Source organism: Saccostrea echinata, unplaced genomic scaffold, assembly GCF_033153115.1.
Source record: "Saccostrea echinata isolate AGI-Se365-2 ecotype Australia unplaced genomic scaffold, CSIRO_AGI_Sech_v1 ptg000008l, whole genome shotgun sequence".
NCBI lineage: Eukaryota > Metazoa > Mollusca > Bivalvia > Ostreida > Ostreidae > Saccostrea > Saccostrea echinata.
The window spans coordinates 2292043-2306268 of record NW_026889757.1 but is presented as its reverse complement, the minus strand read 5'-3'; the positions used below and the strand labels follow the sequence as shown (position 1 = coordinate 2306268).

At 34.0% G+C, this 14226-nt stretch overlaps 1 protein-coding gene across 1 annotated transcript; it reads left to right on the top strand.

Moving 5' to 3' along the window:
• Nucleotides 1-1072: 1072 nt before the first annotated feature.
• LOC133181245 (ras-related protein Rab-28-like) lies at nt 1073-11009 on the top strand. The gene is made up of 6 exons (XM_061315781.1): nt 1073-1266; nt 5996-6092; nt 6378-6466; nt 6651-6780; nt 7732-7835; nt 8217-11009. Exons 1-6 carry the CDS (start codon nt 1192-1194, stop codon nt 8388-8390), a joined length of 669 nt encoding a protein of 222 aa, XP_061171765.1. The 5' UTR covers nt 1073-1191; the 3' UTR covers nt 8391-11009.
• Nucleotides 11010-14226: the final 3217 nt, after the last annotated feature.

The window sequence follows — 14226 nt, the reverse complement described above, 5'->3', positions numbered from 1 at the left end:
ATACAACTATTGTGAAACGGAGAACAATAGACAAACATGCGCTGACTACGTATAAAGTCAGTAAAAAAGTGGGCGTCCTCATTATCGTACGGAGATTCAAGAAATTGTGATGACCCCTGCCTTTGAAAACAGATTCGAACTTCGTAAATACACACTTTTATTATAAACGTAATTACATAAAGTTGTAGATTGGATGTTGGCCATTCTTGCAATGAAAAGAAAAATGCTTGTTTTGAAAGTTTATTTTGTCGCAGATTTCGCATATCCTTAAGTGCAGTCATCCTTTTCTAAAAGTTCTTTAGAGTTTTTGAAAATCCATATCTGATTTACACCACAGAATCACAGGTGCTTGGGGAAAAAGTCACAGAATCTTTTGGGTACGGAACACGGGGGAGGGGGGGTCCCGTCCCCCCAATCACCAGTTCATATGCTTAAGTTTCTCCTTTACAGTATATTAAACACGAAATGAACAATCTAGATAGCATCCCAGGAGCGGTGTATATATGCGGATCTTCTATTGCAAATGAAAACAACTTAAACAACATATACACAAGTAAATTCTTATCAATGGAATTTTAAAAAGCATAACTGTATAGGTACATATTTTAGAGTGAATGAAATTCATAAAATAATATATAAAGTTCGAGGGTAGAAAATAGAGCCCTTTCGCAAAATAAACGAGTCCTTTTGCATGGCCAACATTTTCTCGATTTAACCTCTTTTTAGGAGCTCTTTAGAGTGGTGAAAATGAACGTTTATTTCAACCTTGCGTTCCTCGATCATACGTTTGCATTCATGATTGCATTCGCATTTTCATATATAGCGGAATATATATGATACCTCTCTCTCCAATTTTCTCTGTCCCTAATTTCCCATTAGGGAAAGTAGTCTTCAATTTGACTGTGTGAATTTTCAAATATTTCATTCCTGCTAAGTTGCCTTCTTTGTCAATTGGAAATTTTTGTCCGATTAAAAGTTGAACTACCCCTTGGTTACCCCTCAACAAGTTCATGCGAGTTGAAATCGATTTGCGTCTTCTGAGCGCTTCAGATTATAGCGGGAAATGCTCTTGAAAGGAAGTGCCCATTTGAAACAGACAACCGAGTGACAGGTTCTTGTAAATATTTATCCCTTACCACGATGTTGGTTTTGAACGGATAATTCCTATTTTAACGATAAAATTTATTCACCATGTCTGACTCAGAAGATGAGGCACCGGATAAGCAACTGAAAATCGTGATTATTGGAGATGGTGCCTCTGGAAAGGTAAGAAAATGTTACAGTGTTGGACAGTATCCAACGAAAATCGGGTTTATCTACTTGTCACGAACTGTTGATCGATCGAATTATGTAAAGGTTATCGTTATTTTATGTTATTAAATTAGCAGAACACACACTATGTGATTGAGGTTTTACGTTGACGTCAACAGGTCAAAGAAAGCAGTTGAATTCATAAAGGTTATCAAAGGGTCATATGCATTTATTCAAATACAAGTTTGAAATTAGCATGATTAGGGGTCATATATTTAGTAAATAAACATGTCAATTTCCTGAATTTTTAGATGTTAATATTTTTGTTATTTTATTAGCTGTCTTGTTAAAAATAATTTACTCCAAATTTTTGGTGTAACAAACTAATTATCATGATTATTATATTGTTTAGAAATATTCTCTACAAACAATTGAACACCTTTTGATAAATTAATAAATTATAGTTTAATAAAGTATAACAATTTTGGCACTACAGGCATTCATATCAATAAATGATCTTATACATAATTTTAAAATTTATAGTAATGCTCAGCTGTCTGTGAATGCCTTCTAAGAAGTTCTTTATGTACAAGTGAGAAATACAAAGAAATATCAGTGTATGATTATTTATGATTATTTTACAACTAACTTGTATAATTTTATCTTCAACTTTTTTTGAAATCATTGAAAGTGTTTTATTATATAGACAATGCCCAAGCAAGGTTTAATATCCATTGCATACACATGATACAGGCCTGGTAAAAGGACCCTGTTCCAATTAAAAATTGACTCTTTTTTCCAGAAATGAAGATAAAAATTTACCAATGACAAGCAGATTGAATGTTTCAGTGCATTTTATCAAAATTTTTGAATTCTGAGATTATATAAAGGTGTGCATAGTGGATAAGCCTACAGTCTGCAGTAGAACATAATTATATGTTATCAATATTTCCAAAGTTCACCTTTTTTTCCAATTCAGAATTCCCAGTTGAAGTGGTACAGGACCCTGTACAAAAAAGGGTCAATTGTCACGGATTTTAGAATATACAGCAATATATGAAAGTCAGACTATAGCCTAAGACCCCCCAAAAAAATCCTTATTGGTTTACTTTTCTCCCATCAAACATCAAATGAGACTTTAATAGCTATAACAGGAATTAATAACAATCCAGTCATTCATCAGTGGCATTTGTTAATTTCACGAACACATTTTGTCCTTCATGTCCTTAGAAGAATAATCTGAAACAAATTATCAAATCTTATCACAGATATACATGTACAGTCAAACCTTATTATCTTGAACTCGATGAAAAAAGAAAAAACTTCCGAGATATCCGAGGATTTGAGATATCGAAGGTAAAATGCTTAAAGAATAAGCGGTTGGGACTTCCAAATCACTCCGACATATCCATGGTGTTCGAGATATCAGTGTTCGAGATACCAAAGTTCAACTGTATATAACAGAAATAAACATGATAAACAATTTCCTGAGAACTTGATATATTATAGTAATTAGAATCAGCAATAACATTCAAAATGTGGATTTTATAAGTAATTTTCATATGGTGGTGGGGGGAGACCGAGTGATAGGATCCCCCCCCCCCCCCCCCCCCCCCAAAAAAAAAAAAAAAATTATGGAAGCTTCCAGGGTGCTAGCTGCAGAACTGTAGCTCTCTGGTTGAGAAAATTCAGACAGATAAACCAGAGAGCTACAGATCCAAGAATTGTAAAAACCTTCAATTTACGCCGCCGCTTTTTTGTTGCTTGCTTTGGGTATTATTTCTTGTATTTTATGCATTCCAACGCTACAAACGTGGTATCAGATAACAAATTATATATTTTACTCCCATTTTTGACACATTATTTACCTTTCAACGATTCCAAACAGCTGGAGTATCAGTTTTAAAAAATGCATTCCAAGCTCCATGTTAGTGTAATGCTAAAAATAACACGCCCGATTGGTTTTATCTCATTTTTAGCTCACCTGAGCTGAAAGCTCAAGTGAGCTTTTCTGATCACCCATTGTCCGTCGTCCGTCCGTCTGTCCGTCCGTCCGTCCGTCCGTCTGTCCGTCCGTCTGTAAACTTTTCACATTTTCATCTTCTTCTCAAGAACCACTGGACCAATTTTAACCAAACTTGGTACAAAGTATCCTTGGGTGAAGGGGAGTGTAAATTGTTAAAATAAAGGGCCAAGTCCCCTTACAAGGGGAGATAATCAAGAAAAGACAAAAATAGGGTGGGATCATTAAAAAATCTTCTTCTCAAGAACCACTGGGCCAGAAATACTGAAACTTATATGGAAGCATCCTGGGGTAGTGTAGATTCTAAATTGTTAAAATCATGACCCCCGGGGGTAGGGCGGGGCCACAATAGGGAATCCAAGTTTTACATTGAAATACATAAGAAAAATCTTTAAAAATCTTCTTCTCAAGAACCACTGGGCCAGAAACACTGAAACTTATATGAAAGCATCCTGGGGTAGTGTAGATTCTAAATTGTTCAAATCATGACCCCCGGGGGTAGGGCGTGGCCACAATAGGGAATCCAAGTTTTACATTGAAATACATAAGAAAAATCTTTAAAAATCTTCTTCTCAAGAACCACAAGGCCAGAAAAGCTGAAACTTATATGGAAGCATCCTGGGGTAGTGTAGATTCTAAATTCTTCAAATCATGATCCCCGGGGGTAGGGCAGGGCCACAATAGGGAATCCAAGTTTTACATTGAAATATATAGGAAAAATCTTTAAAAATCTTCTTCTCAAGAACCACTGGGCCAGAAACACTAAAACTTATATAAAGCATCCTGGGGTAGTGTAGAATCTAAATTGTTCAAATCATGATCCCCGGGGGTAGGGCGGGGCCACAATAGGGAATCCAAGTTTTACATTGAAATATATAGGAAAAATCTTTACAAATCTTCTTCTCAAGAACCACTGGGCCAGAAATACTGAAACTTATATGGAAGCATCCTGGGATAGTGTAGATTCTAAACTGTTCAAATCATGACCCCTGGGGGTAGGGCGGGGCCACAATAGGGAATCCAAGTTTTACATTGAAATATATAGGAAAAATATTAAAAAATCTTCTTCTCAAGAACCACTGGGCCAGAAAAACTGAAACTTATATGGAAGCATCCTGGGGTAGTGTAGATTCTAAACTGTTCAAATCATGACCCCTGGGGGTAGGGCAGGGCCACAATAGGGAATGCAAGTTTTACATTGAAATATATAGGAAAAATCTTTAAAAATCTTCTTCTCAAGATCCACTGGGCCAGAAACACTGAAACTTATATAAAGCATCCTGGGGTAGTGTAGAATCTAAATTGTTCAAATCATGATCCTCGGGGGTAGGGCGGGGCCACAGTAGGGAATCCAAGTTTTACATTGAAATATATAGGAAAAATCTTTAAAAATCTTCTTCTCAAGAACCACTGGGCCAGAAAAACTGAAACTTATATGGAAGCATCCTGGGGTAGTGTAGATTCTAAACTGCTCAAATCATGACCCCCGGGGGTAGGGCAGGGCCACAGTAGGGAATCCAAGTTTTACATTGAAATATATAGGAAAAATCTTTAAAAATCTTCTTCTCAAGAACCACTGGGCCAGAAAAGCTGAAACTTATATGGAAGCATCCTTGGGTAGTGTAGATTCTAAATTGTACAAATCATGACCCCTGGGGGTAGGGCGGGGCCACAATAGGGAATCCAAGTTTTACATTGAAATATATAGGAAAAATCTTTAAAAAATCTTCTTCTCAAGAACCACTGGGCCAGAAAAGCTGAAACTTATATGGAAGCATCCTGGGGTAGTGTAGATTCTAAATTGTTCAAATCTTGACCCCGGAAGGTAGGGCGGGACACAATAGGGAATCCAAGTTTTACATTGAAATATATAACTTAAAGAAAAATCTTTAAAAATCTTCTTTTCAAGAACCACTGGACCAATAAAGCTGAGACATATTTGGATGCATCCTGAGGTAGTGTAGATTCTAAATTGTTCAAATTTTGACCCCCGGTGGTAGGGCGGGGCCACAATAGGTATATTATAAAAGAGGGAAATCTGGTAAAGAACAGCATGGCCAAAGTTACTCAGGTGAGCGATGTGGCCCATGGGCCTCTTGTTTTCTTTTTACATACATATTGTTTTCTTTATAGACAAGTGAATTAATATACATGATACTTGAACCTCCAGACTTTTTTAATTCACATTTTCTCGACAGATGGATGTTCTTTTAAAAACTTTTTACACATGACTCCCAACATGGACATTGGGATGGGGAATTTTTAAAATGATATTCTAAGACCACATAGGGACATTTGGAACCGTTGAAAGGTAAATAAAGTATAAAGAATAGGAGTAAATTTTATGATTATAATTATTGGATACCATTTGTAAATTGGGGGAACACATAAAATACAAGAAATAATACCCAAAGCGAGCGACAAAAAAGCGGCGGCGTAAATCGAAGGTTTTTACAATGCTTGGATCTGTAGCTCTCTGGTTTATCTGTCCGAATTTTCTCAACCAGAGAGATACAGTTCTGCAGCTACCAGGGTGCAGAAACAGAAAGGAGGGTTTGTATCTGGTATATTACTAAATCCTACCTAAAGTTAAACATGAAAGTTTGGAAAATTTTGCTGAATTGAGTTTCCAAATGTTCACACATGAATTGACATCATAATCTTAGATTTTGATAAGATTTTCATTGTACATGTATTAATAAATATTTTACTGTAATTCAGACATCTCTTGCAACCCGCTACTCCCAGGAGCAGTTTGGGAGAAATTATAAACAGACTGTCGGCCTGGATTTCTTCTTAAAGAGGATCGTTTTACCTGGTTTGTGATAAGAATTCTCTTACCTTCAGCTCAATATAATCAATATTTTGATTTAAAAAAATTCGATAATAATCTGATGATTTTATGACAGGTATTATAAATCTAATGTACCTGTATTTTATGTGCATGCAGTCTAGAGTAAATTACAACTTTTTAAAATATATCTCATGCATAATTGATTGAATTTCACAGTAAAATATGAATTCTCCGAATGCAGGAACATGATATATCCATTATGTCTTTGGTAAATGTATGTACATGTAATCACATGCATCTCTTTTGCAGGAAATGTCCACGTAGCCCTGCAGGTGTGGGATATTGGTGGACAAACCTTGGGAGGGAAAATGCTAGAAACCTACGTATACGGATCAAGTGTAGGAGGACTCTTTTTTATAAAAATTCTCAATGTCCACATTTAGACTATTACTTAATTGATATTATTGATAAGTCCTGTCATGATTATGTTTCATGGTGAATTTTAAACAAATTCATTCACTCCGTTTCATTCCAAGAATATTTCAGTTTTAAAAATTTACAGGTTGTGTTGATTTTGTGCAGGGTATTCTTTTGGTGTATGATATCACAAACCTTGCAAGCTTTGAGAATGTGGAAGACTGGTATAGCTGTGCAAAAAAAGTCTTTGGAAAAGACACCAAGATGCCTCACTTAGCACTTGTCGGCAATAAAAGTAAGAACTCAAGACGTAATATTCAGTTATTGGTTGATATTTCTGGGAAACTCAAGTATGCAGTTACTGATAAGATAGAGAAAAAATTGATGTTTATTCCTCACCATGAATATGGCTGGAGCATATAGTATTTGTCATGTCCTTCTTCCATCCCTCTGCCCTGTCTTTCCATCCTTCTATCCTTCCATCTTCTTTTGGGTTTAGCTCAGTTTCAAAGAAACTGTTCAAGATATTTTTATCAAACTTCATATGCTGTAACATATTGATGAGAGCTATTCAACTGCATCAACATTTTTTGACCTCGACCTCACTTTCTTAATGATTATCTCAATTTCAAAAAAAACTCAAGATATTTTTATCAAATCTTATATGCTTAGATATATTGTTGAGAGCTGTTCAACTGCATCAACATTTTTTTGACCTTGACCTTTCCTTTGCCTTTGACCTCACATCTTATTAAGCTTCGTTTCAAAGAGACTATTCAAGATATTCAAGATATTTTAATCAAACCTAATATACTGATGAGAATTTATCAACAGTGTTCATTTTTTTTTACATTGAACTTCCCAATGACCTTTGACTTTACTATTTGTTGTGTGTTAAACTCAGTTTTAAAGAGACTATTCAAGGTATTTTCATCAAACTTCGTACACTAAAATGATTTTTTGTGTTGCATTACTAATGAACCCTGGGTGGGGCATTCATGTCCTATGGACATATTTTTAGTTTTTCTATGGGAAAAAATATGCTTACAACACATGTTATTTTTTTCTTCATAAATTCAATATTTTGGGAGATGCATAATTTTTTTTTTCATATTAAATGTTGATATAATAGTAGCTAGATATGGTTAAAAAATGAGTAATTATAAAAGATATGTTTTAATTTATCTCATTCTTTGGTACAGAAATATAATTTGATTTGGAGCTATAGTATATTTTTGTATTTAAGTTGACCTTGAACACATGAGGACAGTAAAGATGGATAAGCATCAGAAGTTTGCTCAAGAGAGAGGCATGTCTAGCCATTTTGTGTCAGCCAAAACAGGGGACAATGTAAGTAAAAGTTAAGACAATGTTAGCTAAGAAAATACGATATATGTAACAAGGAGTCAGAAAAGAAAGGAAAATATATAAAACACTAAATTGATCAAGACCATCGACAATGGATGTTAAACAATGTCAGATTAGACAGGACACAATGTATGTAACATAATGTCAGAAAGGACGGGACAATGTACATGTATGTAACATAATGCATTTAATACACCCGTTTTGCAGCAAAGAAAGGAAGAATTAATGTACACACCATGTTAGCATATATGTCTGCAAGTCAATTTATAAAACAAGTGTTTTTTGAATTGTCATGAGAATTTCATTAATTTAGTTTTCATGTCATAAATAAGTACAAGTCTTTGATTAAATTATTTTTTCCAGGTGAGTTTATGTTTTCAAAGAGTAGCAGCTGAAATTCTTGGAATCAGGTTGACTAAGCCAGAAGTAGAGCAACATCAGAGAGTTGTCAAGGCAGAAATTATTGACTCAAAACACGACGCAACTGCCAAACCCGTACCAATGACACAGAAAAGCTCATTTTGCTCTATACAATAGTACATCAGACAAAGATTAGGGGCATTAACTCTTACATACCTATTTTGTCAGAATCTCTCACTATGAAATACAGGATACAAGACTGGATGGAAAAGGGAAGACAAACAACATTGCATGGTTTTGGGTGTATGTTATGTATACTTTTAGTGATTTTTCCCATTTCTTCTTCAGAAAGTTCTAAAAGGTTTTGGAACAAAGTTCTCTTGTGTAATGTACATGTACAGTTAATCAAAAAACTGCTCAAAAGGGTTTTACATCATGTATAATGTTCTAAAAATGGCAAATGCTTTATTGAAATATTAAGAAGGTCTCTAAAAGGTGATTTTATATCAATCATTTTTGCATAATACATTATTTAAGGATAACATATACAGCTGGCTTTTGGAATCTGTTAAAGGAGTTAAAAACTTATTTTAAGTTCTAATTGCTATATAACCAGTTTCTTAATATAGAATTTCAACTTTTACTGAAAAATGATTGCAAGTGTGATTTTTTACTTTTTTTTTTTAATTCAGCATGTAAGTATAAATAAATGTTACATCCTTATTTCTAACACATGTGGCAAATGAAGTAGATGTTTTCTATTGATGCCAAATATAAGTTTTATTGTTCATAAACATAGTTGTACTGGATGGCATTATATACACTCTTCATGTGCTCTACAACATGCTGTGTATCACAATTTGTGTATGTACATGTATGTACTGGTCTTCTGGTCTATAGGGTCTGAATCTAGTGTTTAAATTCACTGGTGTTTAATGCTAATAAAAAATGTCTTTTTTTCAATCCAGTTTCAGAATTTATGTTTCTTATGAATAGATAAAATGACAAATGAAATTGATGGACAGATGGTATTCTTCTACATGTATTGAGATTCATCTCTCAAATTTCCCTTGTCATGTAAAAAGTGGAATAAAATAAGGGAATATACCAGAGATCAAAAACTATCAGTAAGATGAACATCTGTATATTTAGGTTGTGTAAATGAGGGATTTATACTGTATGTTCAATGATTTGTGTAGATAACAGAATTTTTGTTTCACAACTACTGGTAGTTTATTGACCTTCAGAATAAGTGTTTTGTTTGAGAAACAATTTTATTTTCTTGATATCCATTTTGATTAAAACACTGGCAATGAGATATATGTGAGCACTGAATTCTAAAAATTAGAACACATGTATGTTAAATGTTGAAAGTAGCTCATGGGATCCAAGAGATTTTTGTTGAAGAAGTATTGTTAAGCAACGGAGTTGAATACATTGTACATGTGCAGTTGCTCTGAGTTTGGTTCATTGATATCACCATTTATGTATACATTATATTATTTGCCTTTTCATTTCTCACTTATTTGATGTTATTAATCATACATGTTGTTACCTTTAATCATTTTGCTTTTATTCATGAATTTTTTTATTGCCTGTTTCATTCATTTGTCTTTAATTTGTACCCAGGATATTGATGTGTCTGCATTAACTGAAGGTTGTTGGGTGGGACATGCAGTACTTTTACTACATGTACCAACTTTGAGATAAGATTGTAAAATGTTGAATTCAGTCTTTGACAGGGAGATATATCTGTGTTTTTTCATATCATACTCTTTTTTCTTCATTATTTCACTCATATCGTACTTATTTATTTTCTTTTTATATACATACATTATAAACTGAAACTAAACAGCAATACACACATGTGTAACAGTGTGTGATCACAGATACTTCAGTTCTGAGTTTGTATATGTTTGATTGTTCAGTTTTTAATTTTATTTTTTCATGTTTGTCCTCCTTTGCACTGCCTGTAGTCCAAGTGCAAATTTTTTTTTCTGTATAATGTTCTATTTGTGTTTTAATGTCTTTTACTTCAGTATATTTGCGTGCCTTCATTTCAACTATGAATCAAATTCGAATTGACCCGTTTTGGAATCTTGCTCTGTAAATCACAAAAGTCTTTCAACAGTGGTTTTTGGAGAGAGAGAGAGAGAGAAAAAAAAGCTGTTTATTATTTAAAACATGTAAATCTGATTAATAAAGATATGTGAAAATGCACATAATTACATATCAAGCAAATTAGATCTGTATTAGTTTCCCTACCTGGTATTGTGGTGTTTGGATTTCCCCCTTGTCCCCTACCCACCCATAGCATTTCCTAGATAATACAAGACACTTTTGAATTACCTCAGTTGGCTTGCACTTTTGATATGTATTTGCATTTGATTCTTAAAATATTTATTGCAACCATATTCTTTAATAGTGATTTTTATTTTTTTTCTCCGATTTGAAAAACATTCGTCAAGGTAAAATGAAAAAAGTTAAAGGTGAAGAAAAGTTGATAGTAAAGAGAAGTAATTTTCACCTGGAAAAAATGTTAACTTTTCTTTCAGTGTCTTTCAGTTTGAAATATTTGCAATGGTTAATGTAAATTTAGATTTGATTTTGTTTTGTTTTGAATCTTTTAGTTGTTTTTAATGATTTTATCAAATCATTAGTTATTTAGTTAATAATATGCAGGTTGTTCCATGTTTTTGAAATTATCAGCAGGTTATGTAAGAAAGGCTTTGTTAAGATATTAAAACAAACACTTTGTCAGGTGGTTGTTGTACTCAAATAAAATGTTGACCTTTATTTGTGTTTTAATGTGTTCTGAACTCAGAGAAACACTGAAATTTTTAGTATTTAGTATAGTTAAGTAAGAATGAGCAACATGTATAAGACTAACAAAGATTTCAACAGGTTCAAAGGTGTTTGAGAGTTGGAAATTCCCTTGAGATCAGTGTTACACACACACAACTACAAACAAAAATAGATATAACATTTAGCTAAACAAGATGACCATTTACAGTGTGTTGGACTGAGGAATCCGTGAGGAATTAGGAAGATGGGATTGCCCCTGGCAACCTTATTTAACATGCTTCATTGTCAACAAAAGAACTAACTTGTGAAATACTGTATATGTACTTAAAAAAGCGGGCTTCTTATTTTAGCGGCTTTGGCGCAGACAACGATCCGCTAATTCATGAATACCGCTAAGAGGTCATTTATAAATACAATATACGGCACGGACATGTAATTCATGATTTCGCCAACAATTCTATACCCAGTGATTGCGCTAAATTTTAAACACACCAACTTATGTACATGTACAGTATCATCTTCATGATATAAAGGCTGGCTAACATCATGCCCAACTTGCATAATTTCATACAGATATTAGTATGTCATGAAGCTCATCCATGGCAACTTTGAGGTTAATAATTAATTAATTATAAGTACAGACTATTAATAAGGTCTTTGAGAGATTTTGTACATGAATTCAGTATTTTAAACTGGAATGGTAATTAGAAATAGAAAATATCATGATCGACGCTTATTTCATTTTAAAATTTTCCAACTTAAATAAGGTACATGTAGTTTCTGGGAGTCCATAGGTCATATAAAAGGTAACATGTGGTGCAAAAGTATAAATCAAACATAAAATAGCTCACTTTCAATTGATGAATGTCTCACATGCTGTCAAACATCAGTATCTAATTAAAAACATCCACTTTTTCTTTATTTTAACCTCATTTATCAATATCTTAATTTGTGTCTTGAATATTTGGATATCTTGAAGGTTTTTCTTGCTCCATCAAGTTTGAAATATCAAGGATTGACCATGTATGTAGTGAGACGCATACAAAATGAACTTAAATTAGTTCTTTTATCATTATATGGCAGGATGATTTCTAATATAAAAGATACAGGTTACATGCATTTGAAACATGAATGGGTTAGTATATGCTTAGATGTATAATCCTTTCAAAATTCATCTATATGCACCTTGAAGGTACAAGTGTATTATTTTTCAATGAACATCATGTTTCCAAAAATTTAACAATTATCTGGATATTTTATTCTTTTGTTATTTAAAGGGTCCATGGATTGGGAATCATAGCACTGCCAAATCCATTAATTTCTTTTTGGGTTTACAAGGATATAGCAGGTAATTGATCTGAGTGCATGTAAAAATTTGAAAAAGTTGAGAGAAGCTGTTAATGGGAGAAACATATGCTCTGGCTCATCACAACCATGCACTAAGTATGTTTCCTTAATAACAATGGGCAGAGAAGAAAATTTGCAAAGAAATAATGCTTTTCTACTATATATTCAAAAGAACTTCATCTTAACACCAAAACCCCTGACCCCAGGGTTTTGAATTTCAAAATTCAATATCCCTGCTCATCATTACTATGCAATTAATTTTTCTGTTAAATACCCTGGGGCAGAGAAGATTTTCAACAAAAAAAAAAATGCATTTCCACTATACATGTATATTCAATAGAACCCTCCCCCAACTAACCACTGACTCGGGGGCCCCATTTCACAATTTTGGAAGAGGATCCTTGATCATCATGACCATGAAATTAGTTTATCTGCTAAATACCCAGGAGCAGAGAAGAAGATTTTCAAAGAATTAATGTAATTTCACTATATAATCAATAGAGCCCCACCTTAACATTGAACCCCTGACTAAGGAGCCAAGATATTCATAAGTTTGGAAGAGGTGCCCTTGCTCATCATAATTATATGCTTGGTTTATCTGCTAAATACCTAGGAGCAAAGAAAAAAAATTTAAAGAAATAATCCATTTTCACTGATCAATAGAGCCCCCTCCCCCTCCTACAGAACCTCTCCCCTTGGGGTGTCAAATTTCACAATTTGGAAGAAGCAACCTTGATCATCATAACCATGCACCTAGTTTATCTGCTTTATATATAGGGGTAGAGAAGAAGAAATTAAAAAAAATATGCAATTTCACTATATAATCAATAGAGCCCTACACTAACACCAGAGCCCCTGACCCAGGGGCCAAGATAAATACCTAGGAGCAGAGAAAAAAGATTTTCAAATAAATAATGCACTTTCACTTTATAATAAATAGAGCCCCCCCCCCCCCCCCTCCAAAAGACTTCTGACCGGGGCCAGAAATTTCACAATTTTAGAAGAGGAACCCTTGATCATCATAACCCCTCACCTAGTTTATCTGCTTTAGTTAGAGGGGAAGTGAAGAAGATATTTAAAGAATTTATGCATTTTCACTATATGATCAATATATAGAGCCCCACCCTAACTCCAGAACCCCTGACCCTGCAGGGTCCATGAATTTCATAATTTTGGTAGAGGGCTCAATGCTTATCACAATCATGCCAATAGTTTGACTGCTTGATGTCCAGGAGTAAAGGAGAAGATTTTGATGGTTTTGGCCCCACTTCTAAGGCCCTTGGGGGACAGGGACCACGAAATTAACAAATTTTGTTCACCTTCACTCATAGATGTTCTATGCCAAAATTGGTTGAAATTGGTTCAGCGGTTGCAGAGAAGAAGCTGAAAATGTTCAAACGTTAACTCACAATGACGGACGAAAACGGATAGCATTAGGTCACCTGAGTGACTCAGGTGACCTAAAAAATATCTCTAACAGTATCTTTGAAACTAAGATAAACCCAAAATAAGAAATAGTACAGTCAAGGGCAGGTTGACGTTAGAAAAGTATGACACAGTAAAAAAAAGCTCTCACCAATACATGTACACATCAGTGTATGTAATGTTATGTCGTTATGATAAAAATCGACTTGCAAACTGAGGAAAGTAAGATAAAAACTTAGGGAAAGTATGTCAAGGTCATAGGGAAGGTTATAATTAAGGTCAGCTCTCACCAAAATGTATCTATGTATGAATATTAATAAAAATATCTTGAAGTTTCTTTGAAATTGAGCTTAATACAAAGATGCACAAGACAAAACTCCATGCACAGGCCATATTCATGATGGGACATAAAAAAATCTCTTCTATGACAAATTCC

Coding starts and splice junctions, on each gene's coding strand:
- LOC133181245 (XM_061315781.1), top strand. CDS start 1,192: ATGTCTGACTCAGAAGATGAGGCACCGGATAAGCAACTGAAAATCGTG. Junction 1,267..5,995: donor GAGATGGTGCCTCTGGAAAG/GTAAGAAAATGT, acceptor ACTGTAATTCAG/ACATCTCTTGCAACCCGCTA. Junction 6,467..6,650: donor CCTACGTATACGGATCAAGT/GTAGGAGGACTC, acceptor GATTTTGTGCAG/GGTATTCTTTTGGTGTATGA.